Source organism: Mytilus edulis, chromosome 3 (assembly GCF_963676685.1).
Source record: "Mytilus edulis chromosome 3, xbMytEdul2.2, whole genome shotgun sequence".
Lineage (NCBI taxonomy): Eukaryota > Metazoa > Mollusca > Bivalvia > Mytilida > Mytilidae > Mytilus > Mytilus edulis.
In genome coordinates, this window is record NC_092346.1 from 39,415,400 (window position 1) to 39,429,186 (window position 13,787).

Below are 13,787 nucleotides of genomic sequence, written 5' to 3' on the forward strand. Positions count from 1 at the left end.
CTTTATGATATGGTACAAAAAACAACCCAAAAAAATTATTTGGTTTGGCCCCAGATGACTTTAAAAATTGAAAAAGCTCCAAATTATCTCCCTTTGGTGCAAAAATGCCATTTTTTGGCCTTAAATTTGAAATATCTTTTTTAACTCATCGGTGACCTATATTTTTTATTATTGTTTTCAAATAAGCTGTACATAAACTAAATAATTGTAAAATTTAAGCGATTTCTTATATTAGGTTATTTTTTTATTTCGATATTTCCTTTTTTTCTCTTATTAGTTCAACAGAAAAAAAGGACATTAACAAAAATGTATGCTTCTTCTAGAGGCAGATTTTAGCTTAAATGAACGGTGACCCCATTTTTTTTATTTCATTTTTCTTTTAAGTATATGATAAAGTTCATTTATGAAAAAATATAGCAAAATCCTATATTAGAAAAAAAAAATCATTTATACCCAGGAGCCCCCTTAAGATTCATTTTCTGAAGATTTATAGAAATCAAACGGACTATACCTATAGTTGTTAATTTCTGTGTCATTTTGGTCTTTTGTGAGAGTTATCTCATCGGCAATCATACCTCATCTTTATTTTTATAAATATACACAAAGACCTGTTGGTGACCCTCTGCTGTTGTTTTTTATTTGGTCGGGTTGTTGTCTCTTTGACACATTCCCCATTTCCATTCTCAATTTTATAATGTGACATTTCGAATATATTTAATGAGACAGACAACCAGACGCTTTATATAGAGAATAATACATGGCAAAATCCGTATCATATGTCGTATCATCCCGAGACATCAATATCAGCCCAAGGGCCTTTAGGCCCGAGGGATGATATTGGTCGAGGGTGATACGGCATGTGATACGGATTTTGCCATGTATTATACACTTTATCATATATTTCAACAGAAGAGTATTCATATAATATGAACTGTTTTCTGATCCATAGCACTGGGTTACCTTCAGTTCTACTTTTGTCTTGTTTCAAAGGCCTCAAAAGAACTGCTCAATTACTTATCCAAAGCACTTGGGTTACCTTACAATTTGCGTGCTGTTGTTTTAAAAATATTTTGTTTATTATTGTATTAATTTGTGTGTTTTGTAGGGGTGTGATAAAGGGTAGGGGTGTGATAAAGGGTATGCGATAAAGGGTAGGGGTGTGATAAAGGGTATGCGATAAAGGGTGCGCATCAAAGTTGCGCGATATGGATTGAACAGCAGGCTATTTATCACATATGCAAAACTACTGTATTTACTACTAAACATATGATAAATAAATATATCTATGGGTCATTAAATAGATATATATTACAATACTTGTAAATCGTCTTTAACAATTTACCGGTGTCTCTATACTAATACGTTAAGCTCTAAATCGCCACGGGTCTAAAAAGTTTTAAATTGATTTAACAGATACTAAAACAGAACGAGTCTTGATAAACCACATATTTAGAGGAAACTGTTTATCTAGACTATATCCTAATAAAAAGCAAATCATAAAATATCGCAAGATGACCTTGCGCCCGTCACTTTGAGAGCAATACATTAACTGAAAAAATATTAGCCATTGGTTGAAATCTATGAGAATATATAACCAATAAGAATATGTAACCACTTATAAAATTACACAAGATTTTTATCAACGATTAAGCGAGTTACGGTTCAAAAAGAATCGAATGGTTGCCAGATTTCAAAGATTAAAAAAAGAACACAAAATACCGCCCCCACCACCCTCACAGTATTAAATTCGCCAAAAAAAAGGAAACAGGATCAATCAAAGGAATAATTGAATGATGACTGTCAAATTCCTACTGATTTGGAAAATGACGCCAAAAATAAAACAAAGGTTGAATAAAGAAACTAGAAACTTATTCTTTAAGTGCCGTCTCTCAAATGGCCTTTAACAAAGATGACAGATAGTGCATCATGTAATGAAAATTCTGCACCAGACTTAACCCGTAATTTTTATTCAAATATCCATAAACGTATTTTGTATGAATAGATTTGCATGTTTCATTGAAATACTTGATAATGGTAAAAATTGCTTGTTGAATGTTTTACCACATTTTAAATCAATATCAATTCTTTAATATTGGTATTTAAATTGTAATTAGATAGGATTTCTCAACTTAAACAATTAAACATCGATGCTGGGGACATTTATGCTGTGAATTAAACATTTGTGTTGATGAAGATTAAAGATTTTTCGCTAAAATTTTCCAAATACGAAACTCACTGCTCTTTTTAAACGCCCTTTTCTTCGATGTGATGTTGCCCTTTTGAAATATGCTATATTATATCCAAAACATGAAATGAAATATTTCGGAAGTTAAAAACGTTATACCACCTGGGAGATTTTTAAACAAAAACATTCGTTTATTAGATAAACTCGTTGAACTTTTAATTTCAGTACACGCTTTGACAATTTTCACCGGAATGACTCGGCATACCATCTGGTATTTAATATACATAGTATACTTTAAACTTTTAATTTTCATATCATTTGTAAGAAAAACAATGACTCTTTAATGTTTGTGTAACCATAACGTTAAGTGTAAAACTCTTTCTTATATTATCTGTTTAACAAAGATTTAAAGCTATCTTTTCATAATCTTATAGAATCTTCGATACACCATTAATCTTCATCAAATTGCTTTTTAACAAATTAAAAAAAGTAAGTCTAGGTATTTATTACATTCAATGATACTTGTTAAAAGATATCTCTACAATGAATCAATACGTAATAAGCTAGAGAAATAACGCCACCCTACGTTTCACTGATTTTAATAAAAATATATTCAATGAATTTCTGTTGATTCAGTCATAGTGTCGTACAAATATGTAATTATAAACCAACTGCGATCGAACAAGTGTAAACACAAAAATCTTCTCAGTTCGTCAATATTTGAACGGAAACTTCAAACTGCGAAAAGGCTTATTCCTTTTTATGAAAGACGTTTGACTTTTCAGAAGATTGTCTTTTATACAAATTTACATAAATTGTGATTCGAAAGGGAGACAAAATCATTACCGTTAGCATGACAATATTGATTTTAAATAACACAAAATGAAAATCCGCAGGTTTCAAAATTGTTAGCGGAATTATGGAAGATTCGTTTTTAAATTCAGCAATATTTCAAGAAGGAGGTGGATTGACCGTTGCAGCGCCTCCTATAAACAATGCATGCTTGCCGACTATTTATGATAAATTGGATGCTGATGCGAGGTCAAAAGTCAAAGTGATAAACCGAATGTTAGACAAACAATTACGTGTTCAAGAAAAAATAATATACAAGCATAAACATGATGCTTTACGGATCGGTCAAAGTAGAAAAGACGTGGTGGAAAGAGACCTTGAACGAATTTTACGGAGATATCCAAATATGGACGAGTTACCCTTTCTTTCTCTAAGACTGACTGTTGCAAAGAAAAAAGAAACGCATACTTTAGGAAAGTTTAAAGCATATTCGACAGAAGCAATTGGAATTAAAGGAATACCGTCAACCCGGTCAGACGATCCATTCTGTGACCGCTACTATTGCCATCACCTGAAAGGATTCAGAGGGCGGAGGAACAGGAAACTAGCGCCTTTAGAACCACTACCTCAAACAGAGAAAGCGAAAACGCCACATATTTCAAGGTCATTAATTCTTTCAAAGCGATTAAGTGTTAGTGACCATGTACTACACAACAAACTTCAAATGTTTTACAAACGTGAACCAATTGAAGAAGATGCCATGACGGTTTGAAATGGACACGCATATATATTTCATTGTTAGAAGTGGTGCTTTTTCATTTAATGTTGTAATGATATTGCTGAGAAACACAACCTTAGTTATTGCATTATGGCATATTGTTTGTGCGATTCTTGTAGTATTCTAACATCCAATCTCCTAAAAAGACCTGTTTTGAAAAGTTTTGGATGTTACGACCAACCGTATCGTCTGTGTTCGGAGTAGCAGAAGGCAATACTACATGACACCTGTTGATGTTGTTTTCGAAGTATGCAATGTTTAAGACATACCAGACAACGGATATAGGAACTGAATTATAAATAACTCGAAAAAACTTGTTAATTGTTTAGATTATTTTAATGGATATATATGGAACGCTATGCACGATTAAAAGAAAATAGCAGAGAATTAGAGACGTCTGTATTATTCATTATAAAGGCGAATAACTCTTAAATCTGAGAGTATTATTTGATATTCATGAAAACCATTTTATGAATAAAAAACAGGTATTATTTATAAGATGAAGCATCATATGTAAGGATAAAGGTATTTTAAATATGTGATTGAAGTGAGCAATTAATTAATATATTTCATTTTAGCATTTATATTTGCAAATTAATTTAATTTATTTTATTTTAGCATTTATATTGGAAACCTACATTTAACTTATGTTTACGTGAAATAAAATTTATCTTGAAAATATAAACTTAATTTATTTTCCATTTTATATGCGTACGTAGACTAGTTGTCAATGTCTGTCAAATCTTTAAAGGACGTATTTAGTTTTGCTCGCATTGTATCGCCAAGGCTGATAATATTCATCGAAAAGGATGACGTTTATAAATCATTTTACAACGATATATTGTATTATGAGTAGTAAATTACATGATGTCAGCAATTTAGCTTGTTTCCAGCGAAAGATACCAACGTGACATTCAAACTCAAAAGTCGAAAATAGACCAACAACACAATGGCAAAAAAATAAAATACCAAAAGATAAGCAACAGTTCACGAAACATAAAAAAGAAGCAACACGAATCCCACCAAAATCCCAGGGTGATCTCATGAAGGGTAAGCAGATCCTACTCCTCAGCATTCTTTGACATGCACGATGTAACTTCTAACTATTGTTTTTTTTTTGTGTGTGTGTTTTTATTTGTATGTACTTTTGTCTTTTATGACTTCATTGTAGAGTAATTATTTATAAAAGGGGATAACATGAATTATCAAAAATACCACACATTACAACTGAACACACCAAAAAAACAACAACCGACCCTTTCGAGAAAACAGACATATTATAAGCAAATACGATCAACAACGTACACCACAGGGTTCAGATAGCCCGACTCATATACCACACACTGATATTCTCAAACCCGTTTTAGGTTGGGACAAATTTCCCTCTTTTACCTTGCTAGACCATTTATCTTAAAACGAAAATATACAATAGGATAAAGGCACATTATTTCGAAACCGGTTCCGAGTATGTGCTAGGTACTGGATGCTAGACATAAGGAAATAAGATACCACCGCTCAAAATGCTTTTGGTCTAAATAATTCGTTGTATGTTTTTGTATGCATGTTGATGGTATGAATCATGTCTACATAAATGTATAGGGTTGATATCTTCAACATATAGTTAGACAATACACATACACAAATGCATGCCAGGATTTTTTTCAGTGGTTGTCTTGCAGTAACTCTTGACCTTTTTTGCCGTTTTTGACATATGCAATTTTGATAGCTAATCTTCGATAGCGTTTTAAAAAGATATATAAATAACTTTTGAAAATTCGGTACGATTAAGCAGACTTTGATATATTATAGACACCTATCTGAATTATAGGAACTTTAGGTGTCTTTTATATTCTTTTTTGTCGATGGTTGGTGTCATATTGACCGTATGTAAGAAGTATATGGTCAATTAGACACCAACCATTTAATATGATTAAAATGAGATATAGCGTATATGGAGTACATCTCCATTTTTAATTTAAAGAACGCATTCAATGGCTAGAGTTAAATCACTCGGAAATTATAGTTTACTTTTTATCAAGTTAAAAAAAAAATACATTGAAAATTTAATTTAGTTACATTAAAATTTTCACTGTTTTGCTTGTGACTGTGTATCGAGTTATTATATTTTTCTACTAGTATTTGTCAGACGATCCAAAATCGAAACACTTTATTGCATAAATATAAATATTTCATTTCTATTGAACACACAAGTTTAGGTTTTCACAGCAAGCTGTTTATTAACAGTAAGTGTATGTTTTATGAATTTTTTTTGATTGAAATCAAAATGAATTTTTAAATCCCAATATATTAAAGAATTATATATAGGTATGAAAGAGAGTTTGTGTTTCGATCGTGACCACATGGTCGCCTAGCTGTATTAATTACAGCAATAACTTTCCTTTAAATGGATTTATGATCAAAAATTAAAATGAAAAGTAAATTTATTTTACTGTTTAAAGGTCCTTTAAGAGACATGCGCCAATAGTATACTTATCCTTATGATATATCCGATCTACATGTTCATTTAATGCCATTTAAAATATAAACATGACATTTATTTGTCAATTATCAATGCAGACATATAATTTACATTTTGATCAACAAAAAAGCCTCTATTAAAATTGTCATTTACATATTATATCATTTTGAAACGTATGTTTAAGATTATTTAGATACGGTATATGGAACACTGGGATTATATTTTTCACCATAAAACCAATCGATTTTCTTCAAAATGACATTTGATTGATGAATTGATTGATTGTTGTTTAACGTGACGTGTGCACGGAACAGCATGTATCGCGACGAGAGCCTGCAATTTGACCGTCATCAATAATTTAGAATTCTATATAACTATGAAGAAATAAGTTTTTGATTACTGTAAGTGTCACAGCAGATCGATCAGCTTGTTAGTAAGTTAACAAAATGTACTGCATGTGAGATGACAAAACGACATACAAGACATTTTTAATCTCAGCGACTTCGCAAATGACGTCTTTGTCACTCAGCAACGTTTTAATCAATATATTCTCTACAAGTCAAATAATAATTAATGACATAATGATAAACCTAATACTATTAAATGTACTTTTAAAGTTTTATTTTCCAACAAATTTATTTGGATTAAACAGATTGTACTGAAGATCTTTTCCCATTGATCCGGAAGATGCTCCTGCATTTGTTCCACTCATGAACTGAGAAGGGTTCATCATATTTGATTGAGACATCATCTGTTGATTCAGCTTATTTGGGTCAAAACTTCCTGTCGATCCACCACTGGAACTTCCACTCTGTGAGCTACTGCTTGATGAACCCCCAGATCCGCCTGAACTTCCACTCTGAGAGCCACTGCTTGATGAACCCCCAGATCCGCCCGAACTTCCACTCTGAGAGCTACTGGTTGATGAACCACCAGACCCACCTGAACTCATCTGTGAACTTCCAGAACCCATCTGCGACCCTCCAGATCCCATTTGTGATCCTCCAGAACTCGTCTGTGATCCCATTTGTGAACTACCAGAACCCATTTGTGAACCACCTGAACCCATCTGTGAACTACCAGATCCCATCTGTGAACCACCCGAACCACCACCTGAACTCATTTGTGATCCTCCAGAGCCCATCTGTGGACTACCAGAACCCATCTGTGAACCTCCTGAACTCATTTGTGATCCACTGCTAGAACTTCCACTGGAGCCTCCATTCATCTTATTTGTTAAAGCATTTGTTCCACCACTCATAAACATTGACGGATCTATTTTATTTTTTTCTGGACTGTTAAGTGCATTTGGATCAAACCCTCCTGATCCACCACTTGAACCACCACTCATAGAACTACCGCCACTGCCCATGGAGCTACTACCGCCACTGCCAATAGAACTACTACCTCCACTACCCATAGAACTACTACCACCACTGCCCATAGAACTACCGCCACTACCCATAGAGCTACCGCCACTTCCCATTGAACTACTACCGCCACTACCCATAGAACTACCGCCACTGCCCATAGAACTACCACCACTTCCCATAGAACTGCCAGTTGGTTTACTGTTGGCGATTTGTTTCAGATTCTGTTGTAACATTTGATTGTTCAAAGCTGAAGGATCGAATCCACCACTACCCGAAGACTTTCCACCTCCACTACTACCTGAAGACATTCCACCTCCACCAGAACTTTGTGATTGTGCTCCTCCACTTCCAGCACTTTGCTGTTGCTGAGGCATCTGACTGTTCATGGCATTTGGATTAAATGTTCCTGTTGATCCACCAGAACTTTGCGGTTGTGATCCACCAGAACTTTGTGTCTGTGCTCCACCACCAGCAGCACTTTGCTGTTGCTGAGGCATCTGACTGTTCAGGGCATTGGGATTAAATGTTCCAGTTGAACCACTTCCTGACGACTGTTGTGATCCACCAGAACTTTGCGGTTGTGCTCCACCGCCACCAGTACTTTGTTGTTGCTGAGGGATCTTACTGTTCAAGGCATTTGGGTCAAATGTTCCCGTTGCAGCACTACCAGACTTCTGACCGCTCATGGTCTGTGGGGACTTTTGTTGTGATGTCATTGTATTTACAGCATTCGGGTCAAAAGTTGCACTTCCGCCACTTGACTGTTGTCCTGATGAACTACCAGATGACTGTTGTGAACTACTTGATAATGCCTGACTTGTTTGTTGTGATTGCTGTTTGAATAAAGCATTTGGATCAAAAGTACCCATAGATCCACTACTTGACCCTCCTGATTGTCCAGAACCACCAGGTGATGCCACACTTCCGGAACCACCAGACGATGATACACTTCCGGAACCCTTTAGGTACGATTGTACCGACTGTGACTGTTGTTGATAAAGTGCATTTGGGTCGAAATTTCCGAGATTAGTTGCTCGCCGTGCATAGTCTGAAAGAAAGATAAAATTGAACATACTTACTTATAATAAAGGGAACGGTTATACTAGCAATAGTCTTATATAGTCTGAAAGGCTCAGACTTAATAGTCTTACATATAAAAATGAAGATGTGGTATGATTGCCAATGAGACAAATCTCCACAAGAGACCAAAATGACACAGAAATTAACAACTAAAGGTCACCGTACGGCCTGCAACAATGAGCAAAGCCCATACCGCATAGTCAGCCATAAAAGGCCCCGAAATGACAATGAATTTTCCAAATAAAACTGCTGATTCAGTAAAAAATTGTGAGGTATCTTGCACCCATAAAGCTTTTATACCCTTTCTATCAGAGACAAAAGTTCAAATACATGCAGTTCGAAAAAGCCGGTGTCTCGGTTTAGTGAAATTGCAATTACACGTAGATAATGACGTACGTCTCCAAACTATATAAAGTAAAACAACATCGGTTGTGTTTATTTCGTGGGGTTGTTATCTCATTGATATATACACTGGATCTCCTTTAATTAATCATCCATAACAAGCAGACATTACGAGAAGTATTGACTACAGGACACTTTAACAACTCGGCGCTAGTTTGTTATGTCGTAGGCAATACATGTACAAAAACTCACCTCTATAAACTGGAGATCCTTGTGCGGTACATACTACCAGTAGTACAAATGTAGCCGTATTCATGACGATAAAAGAGGGTGAACAATTTTAAACTTTGTCTTAAATTATATTAACCAAACATCTGTCATCCCACGGAACCCTAATCTTGGACGTATGACACTAAAATAAAGATAACTGATAGATGACCTTTCAGGACATGAAGATATAATTTAGTTAACACAGCAACAATTTAATTCCAATTTTCTTTTTAAATTCAACAAAATCCAGTACAGATATTTATTTCAAAATCATGATTCGGAAAGGAATGACGTATTGTATTCACATTTTTCTATTGCTGAAAACCATATGATGTATCTCATTTTTGTAACTCGCATGCTATTTTACTTGTTTTCTCTTTCCCATTTCTTCTGTTGTAAATACGATCATATTTTATTGATTTAAAAAAGACTAGTTGTAAAAAGATTGAAGACAAAATTTCTTTGACAAGTGTTGGCTTTTCTTGTATGTAAAACACACTATAATTAGATTAATTGATTGGTGTAAAGGAATACAAGCATTCAAAAAGGGCTAGTCGACTCTTAGCTGATGCAAATGGAAAGTGCTTTCGCTTTGTAGATTAATTCATTTACTAGAATAGCCACGTGCATCAATCAACAAATTTTACCACACACGTGAGGTCACACTTTATGAAGTAGTATATATCGTTTAAAGTTGTTGTTTACGAAACTCCAGAAAATTCGCATATTTATAGATAAAAGTTACCTGTGTACCAATATCATGAATATGCATGATTATTGACCAGGCAAAATCTAATTGCTTAAATAGAGAGGACAAATCCGATACTCTACGGGATTGAAGGACATTTACTAGGTTTGGATTGTCCTAACCAATCAATAAACTTTGATTATTCACGTCTCGTAATATCTTCCAATCGGGTAGCAAGAAATATTCACGCACTGATTGTCCATCGTTCAATTCTAATATCGACTCCTAGGAGTCGATAACAAGAGATTAGGGTTATACGTAAATGAGGAAGCAACTCAAGTATATCAAACATAAACTTTTAAGGATAACCGGAATCGCAAGAAAAACCACTCAGTACAACAGCCCTCATCAACCATCAGCACCCAACGGCTCCGTGAAATCAGATACTAGTATACAAGAGCCAAGGCTCCGTGTTGAAGGCCGTACTTTAACCTATAATGGTTTACTTTTTAAATTGTTATTTGTATGGAGAGTTATCTCATTGGCACTCACACCACATCTTCCTATATCTATAAACACCCACGAAGAACACACGTATTGTATAGAATTGGAACAGGTACACTATATGTGTGATTAGGTTAAACCAGACTAACGGGTGCAAAAAGGCCACCCTTTCCCCGCTATCTATACCATCTGTCATAAAACGAAAACACACTATAAGATACCTTCATAATGCAGCTACAAACAGGATGACCAGTAGCATGAACAAGAAAATAAAACAGCACATAATTTGGAATACAGGGTCAAAATGTACTCGCTACTACAGACAATTAAGGTACCAACTTGGTTTTTGAAGAGTGGTTCAATCGAAGCAGGTGAGTATCTTCCTATACATCTGTGGTTTACAATGGCCATTTGAACGCGAGTCCTGTTTAGTCCCTATGTTTAACTCCTTACGGCCTAATTTAAAAAAAAAAGAATATTTCAAAATGTTGATGTCGGTCAGTAAAAAGACAGTGGTCAGTATTTAGCTTTTTATTGACACACGATTGAATGATATCATTTAACTGTCCTTTTCCCGATAAACTTTCCGGGGTCAATGAAGCTAAAACTGGAACTATTTCCACCAGAACTGAATGGATTGATAAACTGCTGCGGAGAAAAAATACCACCGGAAGTTGATGAACTGTTCCCAGATGAACTACTACCACCGGTACCTCCGGTCCCTTTAAAGAACTGTGAAGGATCGATGAAACTTGGCATGAAATTTGGGTTGGTGTTGTTGACATTCTGTTGGAATGATGGATTCAAGAATTGCTGTGGCTGAAAATTAGTTCCACTGGATGTAAAGTTTGGACTAATAAACTGGTTTGGTGATAGTTGTGGATTAGTGTTGGCAGTCAGTCTTTTTTCTGTGAATAAAACATGAAATACGTTGTTAGCTATTTTATTGGACTATTGTTTTCCTGGTTACTTTTAGCCATCTAAATGGCCTAAGTCGAAATCAACTGATCGATTATTATTCGAACGCCACTGTGAAGTCTTGTCTTATAGATATAGGAAGAAGTGTTATGAGTGCTAATGAGACAACTCTCCATCCAAGTAACAATTTATAAAAAGTAAACCATTATAGGTCAAGGTACGTCCTTCAACATGGAGCCTTGGCTCACCGTTTATCTGAAAGTGTTGCATATCAGTTCTTATTTTTTTATGCATCACATATACTTTGACAAAAGAAACATTTATTCATAATAGTTACAGTATTTGAAAAGTCCTTAAATGTTTTAATAGATATAGTCTACATGTGATCAATATAAAGTAGGAGTAAAAAATGCTTAAAATTATATCCACCTACCTACAGATGGTCTACCCGTTACCACAGAAAAAACCAGAAGGAACATTGCATAAGACGACATCTTCCAAGTCTATCCAGGGACAATAGTAAAAACATGAAAATACTAGTATCTTAACATGTTGTAAATAATCTTTGCAGCTGTCAAAGCTGCTGGCCCAGTGGTCTATAATATCATTCATTTATATTTCAAACGTCAGGTCGTGCATTTGAAAAAAAAGAAGTAAAATCGGTTATCTCAGGACGTCAGAATTTTTCTCTTTATTTTTAAAACAAAAAAGAAGTAATGTGAGGTATAAATCCTAGATCCATGATACACAATCGCTAAATAGCCTAGAGGTATGGGCTTTGCTCATTGTTGACGGCCGTACGGTGACCTATAGTTGTTTTAATTTAAAATTTCTGTGTCATTGGTATCTTATGGAAAGTCGTCTCATTGGCTATAATACCACATCTCAGTCTTTTTGTATAGGCACACACACACAAGCTTTCATTTTTGTTTTTTATAATAAGGTAACAATGATGTTTTCAACTCAGATCGAAATCATACACCGCGCTAAAACGTAAAGATTGACCTTAAAACCAGTGGGGCAGGGCAGTAGTGCGAACCTTATTGCTTTTTTCTCTCTCGATAAAGCTACACATGTGCATTGGAGTCTGACACAGAAGCGTAGTAATAAGAGTAACTTTGTCATCGACTTTTAAGTCAGCATTTAGCAGGACCTGTGCTCAACACTACATTTTGTTCTATGAACCCCTTCTCAAATTGCTTTCCCTAGTCATAAAAATTTAGACCGGATTTCTTTTTCGTCAGGTATGCCCAATCTGAATCATCCACTATGATAAAACAAATTCTCATGATTATATTAACTTCTTGAAAAGAAATTCGCACGCACTATCTCTAAAGAGTGTCATTTCCTTTTTTTTTTTTTAAATTACTACTGTAAAAGAAGATCTCTATAGAATGTATAAATTATATGTATGCATACACTGTCAAACTGCAAATGACTTCTAAATACATAATAATTATTTAAATAATTGTAGAAGAATTTTAACCTCAATAACACCTTATTTATATTCAATTGTGATGAAACCTTTAATGTATAAACCTTTTATACGTTTAAGTACTTCGTTTTAGGTAAAGAAAATCAAAGTATAACGATTGCAATTTGAGTCATAGTTTAGATGCAATGGAAATTTTAAACTGACAACCTTTATACTCCGCGTAATGAAAGTGATGCATAATTGATGATGTTCTCTCACTAAATAATTCAAAATTTGGTGACTATGTTGAACAAATCTATTTAGACGAACTTGAGACAAAGCCTTATGATACAGCAGTTAAGTCTGCCTCATATCTTGACTTACATCTAGAAATTGACTGTGTTGAATGCATCTACCCATCGAACTGGATAAAGGATACAGTTAAGTCTGCCTCAAATCTTTACCTACATCTGCAAATTGTAAAAAGGGTCGGAGGAAAACAATACTACGACACATGAGATGATTTTAGCTTCCAAATTGTGTACTGTGGTTTGTCTTACTGTCTTTTTCTTTTTTACAATGTTGTTGACAGTTTATTGTCGATTGATGAGTTTGAATGTCCTTTTGTTATCTGTCACCTCGCTTTTCCTTAAGAGTAGTCACAAAGCATCTTACAATAATTATTGTACTCGATGAAATACAGCTTTAAAGTGTTGTTGCTTGTAGATACATTGCTAGAAATCAGGTTTCTGTGTGACGTGATTGCTTCCCTTTTTAGTAGATGCTTAGACAGTTTTGTTAGCAATTGAGCTTAGGAAGTACTTCTTTAGCTCATTCGGCTAAATCACTGCCTTGTAATATTGACGTCGAGGTGGAAAGAAGGTTGATTTTGTGTTTAGAATCATGCTCTCCGGTTACACATGTACATGCCTACGCCTTGGCAAAATAAAAATAAAATCGACAA

At 34.6% G+C, this 13,787-nt stretch overlaps 2 protein-coding genes across 2 annotated transcripts; both read right to left on the reverse strand.

Moving 5' to 3' along the window:
* Nucleotides 1-6,833: 6,833 nt before the first annotated feature.
* LOC139516464 (loricrin-like) lies at nucleotides 6,834-9,427 on the reverse strand. The gene is made up of 2 exons (XM_071306600.1): nucleotides 9,282-9,427; nucleotides 6,834-8,655 (listed from the first exon to the last, which is right to left on the reverse strand). Exons 1-2 carry the CDS (start codon nucleotides 9,343-9,345, stop codon nucleotides 6,854-6,856), a joined length of 1,866 nt encoding a protein of 621 aa, XP_071162701.1. The 5' UTR covers nucleotides 9,346-9,427; the 3' UTR covers nucleotides 6,834-6,853.
* A 1,585-nt stretch (nucleotides 9,428-11,012) lies between these two features.
* On the reverse strand, nucleotides 11,013-11,949 carry LOC139514853 (uncharacterized). The gene is made up of 2 exons (XM_071304454.1): nucleotides 11,843-11,949; nucleotides 11,013-11,399 (listed from the first exon to the last, which is right to left on the reverse strand). Exons 1-2 carry the CDS (start codon nucleotides 11,901-11,903, stop codon nucleotides 11,047-11,049), a joined length of 414 nt encoding a protein of 137 aa, XP_071160555.1. The 5' UTR covers nucleotides 11,904-11,949; the 3' UTR covers nucleotides 11,013-11,046.
* Nucleotides 11,950-13,787: the final 1,838 nt, after the last annotated feature.